A 16,602-nucleotide genomic window follows, 5' to 3' on the forward strand; every position below is an offset into this window, starting at 1 on the left:
ATACCGTGCCATTTTTTGTGAGGGACTTATGACACCAGATTTTGGTGTCTGCAGAGGGTGCTAGAACCAATCCCCTGTGGGTACTGAGGGATGACTGCATTAACTAAAATTTAGTTTAAATTGATCTATTCATTTCATACCTCGAAGAACAGGATGACTTTAGGGCTCTCATCAAATTCTCGAAGCAAATAGGGAAAGTTTTCATTAAATATAATTTGTTCTTCCCATTCTGGAAGCCTTGATTTTAACTGTTTAAAATCATACGGCTGAGTCATAATAGGAAGAATATAATCCACATTGTCTTTTTCAAAGTAGGATGAAGCAGGCCGTTTACTGTTCAAAAAAAGATATTTCCATTAACACAATTCTTTATAAATTTGAGAATGTGAGAAAAAAAATAAAAATATGGTATTCATGGTGAGACAACCAAAAATAATGAATAGATACAATACATAAGGAAAATTACAAATTTTACAAGACTTAAAAGCGGTAGTAGTACCTTACTATCATTTTGCATTTACATTCTATCAGTTAGTTTCACAAAATTACTTTATTATAGAAATATAAAGTGAGAGTTATGATTATACTTTCAGCATTCAGAGCTGGAATAAAGTAACTCCTTCAGATTTTAAATGAGTTTGTCATAAAATAGTATAGTACATTTAAGTAAGAAAATGAGCACAACAGGATTGTAAAACCTTCAAGGCGTATCATATCTCTTTTGTATGTCCTCAGGCAACTGCAAAAGTAAATGACCTTTTTGATAATCTCTTCAGGTTTCCTATCCCTGCCACCTTTCCAAACAAATAATTTTTTTGAATTCTAGGATAGTCATTTATCTTATTGTATTTCATTTGGGCCTTCAAGCATGTGTTAACTATAGAAGTAATATTAAGAAAGGAATTAAATTCAAGATTTGTTTACCTCTCCTGAGGCCCAGGCAACATTACGTCAAAGCAAAAATATAAGGGTAGACAACTAATGCATTTACAGTGTACCATAAGATGATTTACAATGCAAGTTAAATGCCATAAATCAGTTATTCTTGGTAGAAACTCTCTCAAGTTCCCTCTACTTAAAATGAACTATTGAATTAACAGATGCTTTCCATTTCTTCTATAAAACATAATGATCAATATGAATGGTTGATAAACTCCTACAGTTAGTAACCTGTCCTCCAATACAAATCCACAGCCCCATTCCCATTGACTTTCAATAGCAGAAAAGATGACTTCTACTGTAGACAGTTGCAATTTCAAGGGTTGGCAGTGCAATTAAAAAAAAAAATTACCTATCATCTTTCTTGACATATTGACCAGTATTCTCATCAACCACGTGAATTTTTACCATTGGGTGAGAAATCATAAAATCTGACTTTAGTCGATCAGTTCGGTGAATGTAAACTCCCAGGACAAGGTCATCATCAAGCAAACATTTGGGATAAACTGGACTATCTCGACTTGTTATTTCATGAACACCATCATTAGCATCAGTGCCTTCATAATCATCTGAAACTGTAAGCATGAAAGAAAATCAACATTATAATTGTTCCCACAATATATTCAACAATATTTGTTGAATTCCATTATAACCTAATCTTTATGATTCATGATTATTTGTCTTTGTTAACAAAGAAAGTTCAAGGAAAAATAAAGGGAAAAAAACCCAGACAATAGCAGACTACACTGTGAGAGTAAAACACTGCATTTACTAATGTATTAAACTAGGGTGAGGAATCTTTCTTATTTTCCCTAACGAAGACCAAAAACAAAACAAGAAAAAGAGAGCAGAAATAAAAAGTAATTTTATCTAGGTATTTTCTAAGTGGAATATATATCAGTCAATTCATTTGTAACTGTAATTTCTGCTTCCGGGTAGGATGTAGTAGGATGTAAAAGGTCAATGCTTCTGGTAACAACTTGAAAAGCCAAATGAATTACAAAAATCTTACTTTTAAAAAGGCATCAGATAAAGTACAGAAACAATGTATAACAGATGAACTAACATTCTAGAGAGGGAGAACCATTCAGAGGTAAGCTGACAGACTAGCAGCTGTTTTAGTCTCTGGGGTCATTTGCTGATTCACCGTGAGTGCTGAGGATCAAGGTTTGACCAAAGCAAAAGATGACTATTGGGAGAAAGAGAAACCAAGAAAACTTTTAGTGGTTGCATGGGGCTACTGTGATAAAATTAGAGATTTGAGGGGCCTCAAACACATGGCCAATTTTCATCACAAAACTGAATTCTGAGGCTATGCAAGAGGCTAAAGAGGGAGTGAAATGTCCTAGTCTTTTGGTACTTGGAAACAATAACCTGTCAGGGGGAGGGGCCTGAAACAAAATAGGCAAAGATGAAGCCCTAGAGGGAGGGCATGGTCAATTTATACCTACAGCCACTTTTCACCTGGGGTCACTTACCAATTCTGGGCACAGCTAGAGGTTGAAAATCCTGGTGTAGTCCCTGGCAGAAGGTCCCTACTGGGGGACAGAGAAACCAGCAGAGACTTTGGCATTTACGTGGGCTGGAGTGACAAAATTGGAGACTTGAGGGGCCTCAAACCAGTCTCCCCCTCAGACATTTGCCAAATTTTGAAGCTGCATGGGGCAGAAGGCTAAAGGACTAATGAAAACCTCTGAAAAGCAAAACTGAATCTCCCACAGTCATTTAGGGCAGACGAGACAAATATCTGCCAGGCTCTCAATTTCAAACACCTGGAAGGCCACATCCTAGGAACAGGACAAATCAGAAATAGAATCTTACCAAAACTAAAACCCAGCCCTAACTTAGCTCAATGGTTGAATCAGTTGCCTAATCTATCTGCCTAAGAGAACAGAGAGGAAACTCTCTCTAGTTGAAGATAAAATCATACAGAGCCTCTAGGATTCTATACACAATGTCCAACATACAATGAAAAGTTACTAGTCATAAAAGAGGCAAGACTAAATGACCATAACCAAGGGAAAAAACAGGAAACAGAAGCAGACCCACAGATGATCCAGACTGGATTAGCACACAAGGACTTTAAATAACTGATCATATGCTCAAGAAAATAAAGGGAAAGACAGACAAAATAATTATTACAAGGAAAGACTTTGTCTATAGAGATTTGAAATCCATGAAAAAAAAGAAAGGCTTCCTGGAACCGAAAAATACAATATCTGAAATTAAAAACTCAATAGTGTCTAACAACACACTTGTCACAGAGAAAGCCATGTTTAATGAACCAGAAGAAAGATCAAAATAAATATTCAAATTGAAAAACAATGGGGAAAAAAAAACATGGTGGAAAGAAAAACATAAAAAACTGTGAACACATATATGTGACATTATAATCTAGAAAAAGAGCACAGAATAGTGAAGAAGCCATATTTAAAAAAAAATGGCCAAGAATTTTTAATGGCTGATATATTATATAATATCAACCAGTAAGCTCTAAGCAGGGTAGATTTTAACAAAACCAAATGTAGGCATACTATGATGAAACACTGAAATCAGAGACATAAAAATAATATAAAGAGCAGCCACAGACCAAAAAAGACAAAATCACTTCAAAGAAACAGAGATAAGACTGATGCTGGGGACAGAAATTATGGAAGCCAAAAGGCAACTGTATGATTTCCTTAAAGTACTAAAAGAAAATAACCTAAAAATTAAAATTCCATACCAGAAAATAAGCTTTAAAAATGAAGGGAAAGTAAAAGCATTTTAACATAACAAAACCTAGCAGGCCTATACAAAGAGAAACACTAAACAGTTCTTCAAGAAGATGAAAAATGGAAATTCATTAAGAAATAGTAAACTTTGGGGTGAATATATATTAATGCCAGCTGTACAAAGTAGTAACTGTAACATCTGTGAAAGTTAAAATATATGTACAACTAAAATACATAAGTCAGGAGAGGATTATATGCAGAAAAAACACCTGACAGAATTAAAGTGGAATTAAATTATTCTAATGTTCTTCCAGCACTGGAAAGTGTATTTCGTTAGGGAATTAATTTGTATTAGATTACAATAAGTCAAGAATAAACTTTATGTTCTCCAGGGTAATGACTAAAAAATTTAAAAGAATGTATAAATAACAAGCTACTGAAGGGAGAAGATAAAATAACTTGGATAATTCAAAAGAAGACAAGGAGAAAAAGGAACATAAAACAGGTGGATCATATAGAAAACAGTGAGATGATAAATATAAGGACACAGAAAATTTAAAAACAATAAGTATTTTTGTTTCTTTGCATGGTGGGCAGCAGCAGCACTTCACATTTATTGAGGGCCTGCCTCCAAGGAGCTTACAGCATGGGAGCTGAGATCCACATGTGTTAAGGTGAGAAGAAAACAGGTGAAGGTAAAAAGGAAAGCAATGCGGACACACTGTGGCCCAAGCAAAGGGCGTGCAAAGAAGACACAGGTAGGGAGCCTAGGGTGTGGGGTGGGGGAGGAATGGAGTACTGGCAAGCCCTGCCTAGACTTGGGGTCCATGGACCAAGCACAGGTTTGAAGGCTACCCCTCCCCCACTAGGTTGGAGCCAACTAGAGCTGTACTGTGGGTGTTGACGGAGACATGAGAATGGGAAACAATGTATATATGTATGTATGCATGCATGCATGTATGTCAGATCAAGTTTACTGTGTTCAGCTCATCTTACTGGAGTTTTTGGAGTGCTTATTTTACCTATACAAACTCATATCGCAAATAGACTTCAAGGGAAAATGAATTATTAGAGATAAAGAAGAGTGCTATATAATGATTAGTATAGCCTGAATGCTGTGCCCTGCAAAATTCATATGTTGAAATCCTAGCCTCCAATGTGATAGTATTAAGATAGTATTAAGAGGTGGGACTTTTGGGAGCTGATTAGGTCATGAGGGTGGCATCCTCATGAATGGGATTAGTGTCCTTATATAAGAGACCCCGAGAGTTTCCTTGCCCCTTCCACCATGTGAGGTTACAGTGAGAAGACACCAGTCTGCAACAGGAAGCGGGCCCTCACCAGACACTAAATCTGTGGGTGCCTGATCTTGGACTTTCCAGCCTCCAGAACTGTGAGAAATAAATGTTTTTTGTTTAAGCTATCCAGTCTCTGGTATTGTGTTATAGCAGCCTGAACAGACTAAGACAATGATAAAAGTGTCAATTTGACAGCAAGGTATAATAATCCTAAACATGCATATGTTGAGTAACATAGCTTCAAAATACAACAAGAAAAAATAACAGAAATAAAAGAAAACAGAGAAACCCAAAATCATAGTGAGGATTTTAATACCCGTCTGTCTCAGTAGCTGACAGAATAAGCAGGCCAAAAAAATCAGTAAGATGAGCTAAACACAATAAACTTAATCTAACTTACGTATATAGGACACTGCACACAATGACATCAGAATTCACATTCTTTTCAGATGCACATGGAATATTTGCCAGGTTGACCATAAGCTGGTCATAAAAAAAGCCTCAATAAATTCAAAACACTAAAATTCACAGTATGTTCTCTAACAACGATGGCAGATAGAAACCACAACAAAAAGATAACTAAAAAAATCAACTACTGCCTGAGACTAAATAATATACTTCTAAGTAAGGCATGATCAAAGAAGAAATTAAAATGGAAATCAAAACATATTTTTATTGAATGATAATGAAGATTTGGCATTCAAAAATTTGTGGGATGCAGCTATAGTAGTACTTGAATGGAAATTTAAACTCTTAAATGAATATAAAGACTGAAATCTTATAAAATCCATCTTATAGAGCTAAAAATAAACAGCAAATCAAACCCAAAAAAAAGAGAAAGAAGGAAATAATATAGATAGAATAAATAACTAAAACAATACACAATGTACAATACATAAAATCAAAGCTAAAAAGTTCGGTTCTTTGAAAAGATTCATAAATTGAAAACCCTTACACTGATCAAGAAACTGAGAGAAAACAAAGTACCAATATCAAGGGGCACCCTTTTCAGATGTATACATACAAAATTTTAAAATTTGGATTACATGGACAAATTCCTCCAAAAATACAGTCTATCAAAGCTGACAAAAGAAATAAAATATGAAGAGTATAATACTTATTAAAAACCTAAATCTGATTTAAAATTCTTCCTGAAAATAAAATCTCAGCCTCAAAGGCTTCATTAATAAATTCCTCCAAACATTTAAGGAAGAAATAACAGCAATTTACACAATACTTCCAAGGAAATGAAAGAAATGAAATATTTCTGAACTATTTTTGAGAACACCAAAACCTTGATATCAAAAACTCTGGGTATTTCAAGAAAGAGAAAGTATAAGCCAATCTCTCACATGACAACAGAGATAAGAATCCTAAACAAAGTATCAGCAAATTCAATCCAGAGTAAGCAAAGAGAGTGATAATATATCACAACCAAGTGGGTCTCCTACCCCTGCCAAGAACAAAAAAGATGGTTTAATATATGAATAACAATTAAACACATTAATAGAAAAAAGGGTGAAAATTTATATAATCATATTGATAGATACAGAAAAAGTACATGATCAAATTCAGTATTTATTCATGATTAAAAAACTATCATTAACAGATGATAGGACTGTGTATGTACAAAATTCAAAACAATCTATAGATAAATTCTTAGTAATAATAAATGGATTTAGCAAGAAACTGGATACAATGTCAACAACTTTTAAATCAATTACATTTCTACATACATATACCAGTGACACACAAATAGAAAACAATTTTTTAAATGCCATTTATAGTAACATTAAGAGACATCAAATATCCAGAAATAAATCTAAAGAGACTGCTGAAATATTATCAAAATAAAGTAAAGATGTAAATAAGTGGTGGTGCACACCAATTTCACGAATGGCAAGAAGCAATACCCTGTAAAGATATCAAGTCTATTTAGAGAGTTGTTAAATTGTGATTCTCTTTAGATTCACCCAATGTGGATCAAAATCATGGGTGGGGGAAGGGAAGGAGAGAGAATTGAAAAGCTGCTTCTAAAATTCATATGGAAATGAAAAGGGTAAAGAATATCCCAGGCAATGCTGAAGAAGAAAAATGTTGGAGTACTTACACTACTAAATACCAAGATCTATTATAAAGCCATAGTAATTGAAACATGGTGGTGTTGGTGCAAACAGTCTAATGTAACAGAACAGACTACAGAAACTGATGCAATTACATTCTCATGTTATTTATGATAAAAGTGACACCGCAATAGAGGGAAAAGGATGCTCTCTTTAGTAAACGGTACGAGATCAATTATAAATTCACATGGGGGAAAAAATGGGTCTTGATCACTACTTCTCACTATACACAAAAATCAGTTCCAGATGAACTGCAGAGCTAACTGTGAAAAGTAAAACAAAAAACTTTGAGAAAACAATATATACAAAACAACTGCAGGACTTGGGAGGTTTCTTAAGTCACAGAAAGTACTTACCATCAAAGACAAGAAAAAAGGCTAAATTGAGCTATACAAAATTTAAAAATTCTATTTTTCAAATGATACCAATAAAATAATAAAACTCAGAGAGGAAGGATATTTGCAATATACATGTGTGCACATGTATTTATATCTAAGACTAATATCTATATATACAAAATAGCCTCACAAATTAATCAGAAAAAAACAACTCCATTTCTTAAAAAAATATACTGAAGACTTGAACAAATTTACAAATGAAGATATCCAAGTAGTTAATAAACATGAACAAGATGCTCACTTCACTAGTTATAAAAATCAAATTAAAGTCAAAATAAAATATACATGCCTAAGAATGACTAAAAATCACTGACAATGTAAATGTTAGTGAAGATGCAGAGCCACGGAAAGTCTCAAATACTGCTAGTATCAATTGGTAAACCAATTCTGGAAAACCGGAAGTACCCATGAAAGTGAAGAATACCCATAATCTATAACATAATCTATACCCATAATCTATAACTCTACTCCTAAAAATATGCCCAAGAGAAATGTATACATATACTTGGCAAAAGACGTGACTATTCATTAGAGCTTTATTTGTAATCGCCTAAAACTAGAAACAACTCAAATGTCCATCAATACAATCGGTAAATTAATTGTGGTATATTTATATAATGGATATCTATACAGTACAAAAACAGAACTGATAATGAATAAGCTCAACTGCATGCAACAAGAGTATATATCTCACAAAAATAATTTTGAGTGAAAAAAGTCAGAAACAAAAGAACACAATATTTATGATTCTATTTATATTAAAGTAGAAAAGCAGGCAAAAGTAAACTGTGTTAGATGTCAAGATAGTGTTTACTCTTGAAGAGCAACGAACTAGAAGGGGACTTGAGGGGGTTTCTGGGTGCTAATGATATATTCTGTTTCTTGAGCTGGATGATGATTATATGGGCATGTTCAGTTTGTGAAAATTCATTATGTAATATATATGTACACTTTTCTATGTGTATATACTTCAACAAGTTTTTAAAAATTTAATTACAGTAATCACAAAACATCAATTTTATAATCCAATGAATAAGTACCAAAAATTGTAAATTCCCTATATTAGTTCCAATTTTGGGCCAATTAAATGGAAATTGAAAAGGAAAAAGAAAGGATGTAAGAGGTATGAAAAAGACACGAATAATAAGAAAAATAAGAAAAAAGACATGAGTAAAGAGGAGGACTGAAAGCGAGAGGAGAAAAGGAAAAGTGGGAAGGAAAGACAAGCTGAATTAGGCTGAGAAACTGGGAAGACACCATGCTTGACAGAGGCATGCAGCCTTAACATCTGAAATGTTTATATGTTTATTGACTGTTGACCATTTAAAGCTTTCAATAACTAGGAGTTTAAATTATTTAGGGGCTCTAAACTCAATGGGATAAGAAAGAAATCTTCTATACTACAAGAGCAACTACAAAGTCACTGTCATTCCAGAGCTAAATTAAGTCAGGAATTAGATACAAGTCAGGTAATACCAATACATCACAGAGACTCAGTAACAAATAAATGAATGTTGAACAAGTAGCAAATGTTTTATATTGGATTTTTTTTTTCAATTATATCCTTTGGGACTAGATTTTCTTTAGTTTTAAGGGTTAAAGGCATAGAATCAAGTTATACTTATCAAGGAACACATTTTTTCATTCAATACAGGTAACAAACCTGCTTTAGGCTTCTTTTTCTTTTTTTTTGGTTTGGATGTTGTGTCATCTTGCATGCTGTCTTCTATGTTTTGTTTCACTGAGGTTATTTCATCGTTTTGATGAGAATCTGAAGAAACTGTTCCAACTGGACATTCCTTCTTTTGTTTACCTTCAATTGTGACATCAGAGATGGGCAATGTACTGCAAATATCCAAGTACATGGTGTTATAAATATATTATTGTTATACTATTACTATTATTATTATTCATGGTGCAGCAAAGTAAACAGTGAATAGAGGCAAGGATAATCCTAGAATCAATACTAGTTCCAGCTAGGCGATACATGTTTTCTTTTGCACTACAATGGTAAGCTGTCAAACTATGTATTGTGGGTATTACTTTAAAGCTGGTGATGAGTTGTATAGCCCATGAAGCAAATTAAACTGAATTCTAAACTCCAGGTAAAAATGTAATTGTATTTGTGCAATGGATCTGTCTTTACACGGGATTAATCAAAGCATCCTCACCCGGCTGCCTAGTAAATGATCAATGAACAAATTTCTAAATTACTTTACTTAAAATAAAACAATGTGTTTTAAGGTTGTTCTGTTTCCAAGGAGACTTCAGATATTCAACCTCTGAATATTAGGTAAAATTAATTGTGTTTTTCAGTGGCTGCTGTGCCGCTACATTTTCTGAAGGTCAATTTTAAAGTTAAAATGTGCGTCACATGAACTAATAAATCATAAGGGGTAGCATCCCAGGAGCATACTGAGTTGTACTGAGAAGCCAACCTATTAATTTTTCTTTTAATTTAACAAGTAAAATATCTGCATCTAAATAATCAAAAATTGACTTCCAGTATATAGTCATAGTTCAAAAAAAAAAATTGAGAAATAAAAAGATTAGAGAAATACTTCAAATTGGTCATTCTTGAAAGCCATGCTATTTCACCGTCTCATCAAATACTACTATTTAAAGAGACTTGCGTGTCCCTGTCACATAAGTCATGGTTTTAATTAAAATTAATGAGCTTACAAGTTCATAACAGATATGGTAGCTTTGAGTAGAGGATTTGTAATATACTGTGGTGAAGAGCCTCTAAGATGGCCCCCAGTAATCCCTGCTTCCTAATATTCATTGCTTTATGTAATCCCCCTTGCCTTGATTGGGAGCTGAACCTAATAACCCACTTCTAATACAGACCGTGACAAAAGTAATGGATGCCACTAACAAGATTAGGTTCCAAAAAGACTATGACTTTTTCTCTCTCTTTCTCTCTCTCTCTCTGTCTCTCTCTCCTCACTCTGGGAAGCAACTACCCACTGTTGTGAATAGCCCACATGGACAGCTCCATATGGCAAGCAACTGATGTCCCTGGCCAAAAGCCAGTCAGGACCCAAGAGCCACATGAGTGAGCTTACAGTTGATCTTCCAAGCCTTCCAACAGCAATGTCACTTGGCAGATCCTCCCCAGCTAAGCCTTGAGATGACTACAGCCCCAGCTGACATCCCAGTTCTAGCCTGTGAGACCCTGATCAGAGGCACCTGGCTAAGCCACCCCCAGATTCCTGATCCACAGTAATTATGAGACAATAAATGTTTGCTGTTTTAAGCCGCTAAATTGTGTAATTTTTTTATGCAACAACAGATAACTAACAAATATACTAATATGAGGTGTGATCAAACAATATGGTGAATGTTTAAATAAAAAATATTTATTACATTAAAAGACACATTGCCATTAATCCCCCTCAAAATACTCCCTCTCGCTTTGAACACATTTATACCATAGTTCTTGCCACTTTCTGAAGCAGTTCTGGAGATCCTTTCGTGAGTGTCTTTAGTTTGCTGTCATGGCTGCCTCAATGTCCTGAAAATGTCCTGAATCATTTTGACTTTGGGGAAGAGCCAGAAGTAGCATGGTGCCAGATCCAGTGAATAAGGTGGATGAGGACACACCATAATGTTTTTATTTGACAGGAATTGCCATATACGAAGCAATGTGTGACATGGAGCATTGTCATGATGGAGGATGATTTATGGCACACTATAAAACACACCTTCTCCCAACTGTAGCTCACACATGACTGACTACATCAAACAAGTTGAAACTTGTCACACACTATTACTAAGGTTCTTCTACAAGCCTGTTCCTGTATTGAAGATCCCTGCCTTTCTGTTGGATGGCACTCAGCAGCAACATTCACTGTATTTTATGATCACAATGGAAAAGGCTCTATGTCATACATTGCAATTTCTGTCAAATAAAAACATTATGGTGTGTCCTCATCCACCTTATTCACCGGATCTGTCACCATGCAACTTCTGGCTCTTCCCCAAAGTCAAATTGACCATGAAAGGTAAATGTTTTGAATCAATTCAGGACATCAAGACAGCCACGACAGCTCAACTAAAGACACACATGAAAGAGGATTTCCAGAACTGCTTCAGAAAGTGGCAAGAACAATGGGATGAGTGTGATTGAAGCGAGGGGGAATATTTTTGAGGGGGATTAATAGCAATAAGTTTTTTTTTATTTCAACATTCACCATATTTTCTGATCATAGCATATATGCCCCTATAGCCACTCATTTGCCCTCTGTTATCACTGTCTAGCTTTTAATAAGGGGAATTATTTTTAGATGAGGACATTAGGGAAAACTGCCCGCATATGCCAGGTGATAGTCAAATATAGAATGTCCCCACTTCAAGTTGTTTACCTAAATATGGATTATAAAAAACAAATTATGGTAGTTAAAGGACATTTTTAGTTTCATTTTCATATATCTCTAAGCAGAGATATATACGTATGAATATGCTCAGAAACTCACATTGTATATGCAAGCAAGCATATCTATCTATCTAAATATATAAATACATACATACATAAATAAAGGCATCATAAACAGAAAACTACTAAAAACCAAATTGCTGAGCGATTATCTTTCATTGATTGGATTGCTTTTATCTTTGGGTTTGTAAGTTCTACAATAAGCAAACGTTATTGGTATAATAAGGGAAAAATGCTGTATTCACATATATAAACAGGCATTTATAACTCAAAAAATAGGGGAGTAATTAGGTCTCTATTATTTAAAAAGCAGATGTTAAGTGAATAGTTATGGGTAGAGACTTTGGAGCAAGATGGCCAAGGTTTTGGCTCAGCTTCTTACTGGTTCTGATATAAACCCTTTAGTTTCTTCATCTACAAAAAATAACATTACCATTCCTCACAGCGTTGTTAATAAGGAATAAAAAGTTAATTTTTGTAAAGCATTTGGCACATAGTATGGTGCTATGGGAAGGTTAGCTGTTATTATTGTACTGGCAATGTGTCCAAATGAAAGTCTAAGAATTTTCTTTGTGAAATTACAGATATCACTCAAAAAAGGTAAAAATCGTAGAATGTTTTTTTAAGAGAACATTTTACATTTATCAATATAAAGTACCTTGTTTCAGCGTTAGACAGGATTGGAACTTTCTTTTTTTTCTTTTTCCTTTTTTCAATGCTCAATTTGTCATCATGCAAGGAAGTATCTGAGGAAAAGTAAGTCAACTGTTCTTTGAGCTTCTTTCTTATTTTCTTCTTAATCTCCTTTGCCATTTCTTCAGCTACCTGGGAGTGGTATACTTGCTTCAGTACTTCTTCCTCATCTAAATTATTATTTTCTTTTTCTTTGCTTGCCATCTCATTTTTCTGATGAACACCTGGCTGTGCCTTCTCCACCTTCTTCCCAGGAGTTTCCAGTTCCATTTCTTGGCACACTATCTTTTTAACCTTCTTATTTTCCTTTTCTTGTTTGTCTTTCTCTACACTTATGTCACCATCTGGATTTTCAGCTGTTGACTGTGAATTGCTTGGTTTGCTTTTAGAGACTGGCAATCTCTTCTCTGGGTTTTTAGTGTTAGCAGCAACTACTTCACTTTTAGTTTCCTCAATTTTCTGAAGATTGCTTCTAACAGTGTCAAGCTAGAAAAAGAAGACAATAACAAAGTTCAGCTAAGCATAGTTTGGTTATATAAAGTCAAAGCACATTGGTTAGTGTTCAACAATGTGTAATACTGGCAAGATTACTTCATTTTTTTACTTGAACACAGTGACATTCTAGACCATCTGATTAACACTCTCCTAGTTTATTCTCCCAGCGTTAGATTAGTAATCTCTGAGAGCAACTTCAGATAAAATAAGTTAAGCAACGTGTGAAAAGGTACGTAATGACTTTTAAGAAGTTAATTGCTCAAATCTTAAATGCTATTTTGCTCTGTGGCAGAATGATCCATACTCGAATTAAGAGATATTTGAGAAATTGGTAAAAGAACCACTGAGCTAAAGCACTTTGGGTTCCCCAATAGAAAACACACACAGGTCATTTATTCTGTTTCATAATTACACTCTAAAACCAAATCTATAGTTCTAGGATCACCCTGCAATTAGTCCAAACGTATCACTGAAAATACTGCTAAGTATTAAATATTATCAAGTTAAATCAAATGACAGATCAAGCATACCCCTGTAACTCTTTTTCCAATTAAAATTATTTAAAATAAGAGATATTTTAATAGAAAAACAGCTAGAACTTAAAAAGGAATATTACTAGCAATAAAATAAATATTTTGAGAAATTCCACGATAAAAATAAGCAGAATTAGACCTATTAAGAAACAACCAGAGAAAACCACAGCCCATAGGAAAAGGCTTCTCCAGAGAAAACAGTATTACTGGAGAAGCCATAAGCTCAGAGTTAAGAAATACAAAGAGGAGGAGGGGATAAACCTGAGGATGACCAATGGAGGAGTTGGGAGGGATAGCTCTGTCCGCCATCTCCATCTCTATTAGATGGTGACCTTCACTCAGATGACAAAACAGCTGAGTATAGAGAGATACAGCACAGTGTTTCTGGTAGGTACAATCTTCACCAACAGGAGAAGCAGACTATGTGGAACACAACCGACAGGTAGGAGAGAGTGAGTCTCAAAAATAAAGATGACTAGGCAAACAACTACAAACTAACAAACACTGAAGGAAAGTAGCACAATGAAGTTAAAAGCCGCCAAATCCAATAAAACAGAAATATTAACAATGAAGGAAAGTGAATAGCATAAACAAAATTAAGAATTTAATATAAGTGGGATTAACATCAATAAAGAGAATTGCAAAGCATATTGGGTGGGGGAAAAAACAACAAAACTGCAGATGCTAAAATTAAAATTTTGAGTGACAAAAGTTTCAGATATGTGTGGAAAGAGAGAATGGATAAAACCAAAGTGCTACAAGATGGAAGCCAATATCAAAATGAAGAATTCTCCCAAAAATGGGTAAGTTTACCAATAAAAACTGAAGTTCAAGTTTTGAAAAATCTTTGTTTAAAAATAGTTAGAAAATATCGAATGTATGTGAAAAGATGAGAAAATGCTAAAAAAAACCTCGTATCCCAAGATGTATCTAATATTTTACCACCTCCAAGACTCTTTAGCTTACCTAAAATATATTTTCAAATTTGATCTATTCTTCAAGGATAAATTATAAAGCTCTATCCTCCAAAACACTCTTCCTTAATCAAATCTAATAATCTCCTTTTTTTAAAAAAAGGTTTATTTTCACAAGTTCTATTTGCAGAAGCAATATATGCTTCATTTAAAACAATTAAGAAAAAAAATAAATACAAAAAAACCCAGAAAATACAGACAAAAAGAAGATCCAAAGCTCAACCCTGGTTGCCTCATTTGAGGAAAATCATAGCTAACTTTTTTGGAAATTTATTTTTGTCTTCTTTCTATGAATAAAGTCATACCTAATAACCTTGAATTTCTATTATATTAAAAGGGGGCATATGTAAATTTTTCTTTCTACTTTCTCAGTGAGTACCAGAAATGTACCGGCAGTATTATACAAATTGTGAGGAAACTCCTAAAGGAAATAATTGGAAAAAAATAGACAAAAATTAGAAACAGAAAAAAACATTATGTTCTAGAAGAAAAGATTTTAAAAATGAAACACTTGGAAAGCTAATCAGATGAAGCTCAGTTTACTTACTCTCTTCCACTAATCTGTCAACCTTTTAGTAACATTTAAATTTTATAATGACTTTATATTCGTTATTCACCTACTTTGGCTTTATTCAATTTTTTTTAAAACCACTGCAATAAATGTAATTCCCAAAGTATCTTTGGTAGCATCCCATATGTTCTGTAGCATTGTACTGCTATTTTCATTACTTTTTAAAAGACCCTCTTTTTGGAGTTCTGATTTTCTATTTCTTGATAACAATTTTATGGGATAGTTTAAAAATTTCCAAGTAGTTTATAAATTTTAAACTTTTGTTACAAATTTCTAGTTTTGTTGTGCTACCACAAAAATAGTCTATTTTACGGATTAGATTATGAGTGAATTTAGAAGTGTCCCAAATACATTTGTTCATGTTCTATTATACCTTTGCCCATCCTTTTATCTTTACCTTCTGTGCATCATTTAGGATTCTGGCTTAGTTTGTATGTTTTTAAAATCAGCTATATTGATATAACTTCCATAAAATAAAATTAACCAATTTTAAGTGTATGGATTTGGGCAAATGTAATGGATTTGGCAAATGTATAAAGACGTGTGACCACCACCATAATCATGTTAAACATTTCCACCACCCCACGTGTTCTTTTACAAAGTCAATCCCTACTCACCCCCACCCCTCAAGCCTTGGTCTCACTTAAACACTGAACAGCTTTCTATCATTATAGTTTTGTGTTGTCTACAATTTCATATAAACAGAATCATCCAGTATATACAGCCTTTTGTGTCTGGTTTCGTTTACTCAGCATAAAGCTTTGAGATTCACCCATATTGTTCCATGTAGTTTATTCCTTTCTATAGCTGAGCAGAACTGCACAACAATTAATAGACATTTGAGTTATTTTCAGTTTTGCACTGTTATATGGTTTCATTTCTCTTAAGCAAATACCCCCAAGTGGAAATGCTGTGCTACATGGTAAAAACTGATATTTGACTCCTTAAATAACTGTCAAATTGCTTCCCAAAGTGGCTATGCGATTTTGCATTCCCAAATGTATGAGTTTCAGGTCTTTTCAGGCATTCTTATTTTATTTTCAAAGCTTTTTTTTTTTTTTTTTTTTTTAAAGATTTTGCTGGGGAAGGGGAACAGGACTTTTATTGGGCAACAGTGTGTACTTCCAGGCCTTTTTTCCAAGTCAAGTTGTTGTCCTTTCAATCTTAGTTGTGGAGGGTGCCGTTCAGTCAAAGCTTATTTTTATAAAGACAAGTGTCTTATTATACATGCCTCAACATATATTTTTTTCCAATTACAATTGACATTCAATATTACTTTACATTAGTTTCAGGTGTACAGCTTAGTGGTTAGACATTTATATAATTTACAAAGTGATCCTCCCGTAGGTCTAGTACCAACTTGGTTATTATAACTATAACATAGTTATTACTATACATAGTTATTTTAATATTAATGACTTCATTC

At 33.9% G+C, this 16,602-nt stretch overlaps 1 protein-coding gene across 21 annotated transcripts in view; it reads right to left on the reverse strand.

Moving 5' to 3' along the window:
* The window catches only part of AHI1 (Abelson helper integration site 1), a 188,393-nt gene that overhangs the window by 163,436 nt on the left and 8,355 nt on the right, over positions 1 to 16,602 (reverse strand). For all 21 annotated transcript variants that reach the window (XR_004422643.1, XR_004422644.1, XR_004422645.1 and 18 more), the window contains 4 exons: positions 12,569 to 13,089; positions 9,136 to 9,317; positions 1,292 to 1,514; positions 141 to 333 (listed from right to left, as the gene is read on the reverse strand). Coding sequence is in view for 12 of the 21 variants with exons in the window: in XM_033102471.1 (XP_032958362.1) it covers positions 141 to 333; positions 1,292 to 1,514; positions 9,136 to 9,317; positions 12,569 to 13,089 (1,119 nt within the window). In the remaining 9 variants the exon portion in view is untranslated. The remainder of the gene's footprint in view (positions 1 to 140; positions 334 to 1,291; positions 1,515 to 9,135; positions 9,318 to 12,568; positions 13,090 to 16,602) is intronic.

This window comes from Rhinolophus ferrumequinum, chromosome 3, assembly GCF_004115265.2.
Source record: "Rhinolophus ferrumequinum isolate MPI-CBG mRhiFer1 chromosome 3, mRhiFer1_v1.p, whole genome shotgun sequence".
NCBI classification, from domain to species: Eukaryota; Metazoa; Chordata; class Mammalia; order Chiroptera; family Rhinolophidae; genus Rhinolophus; species Rhinolophus ferrumequinum.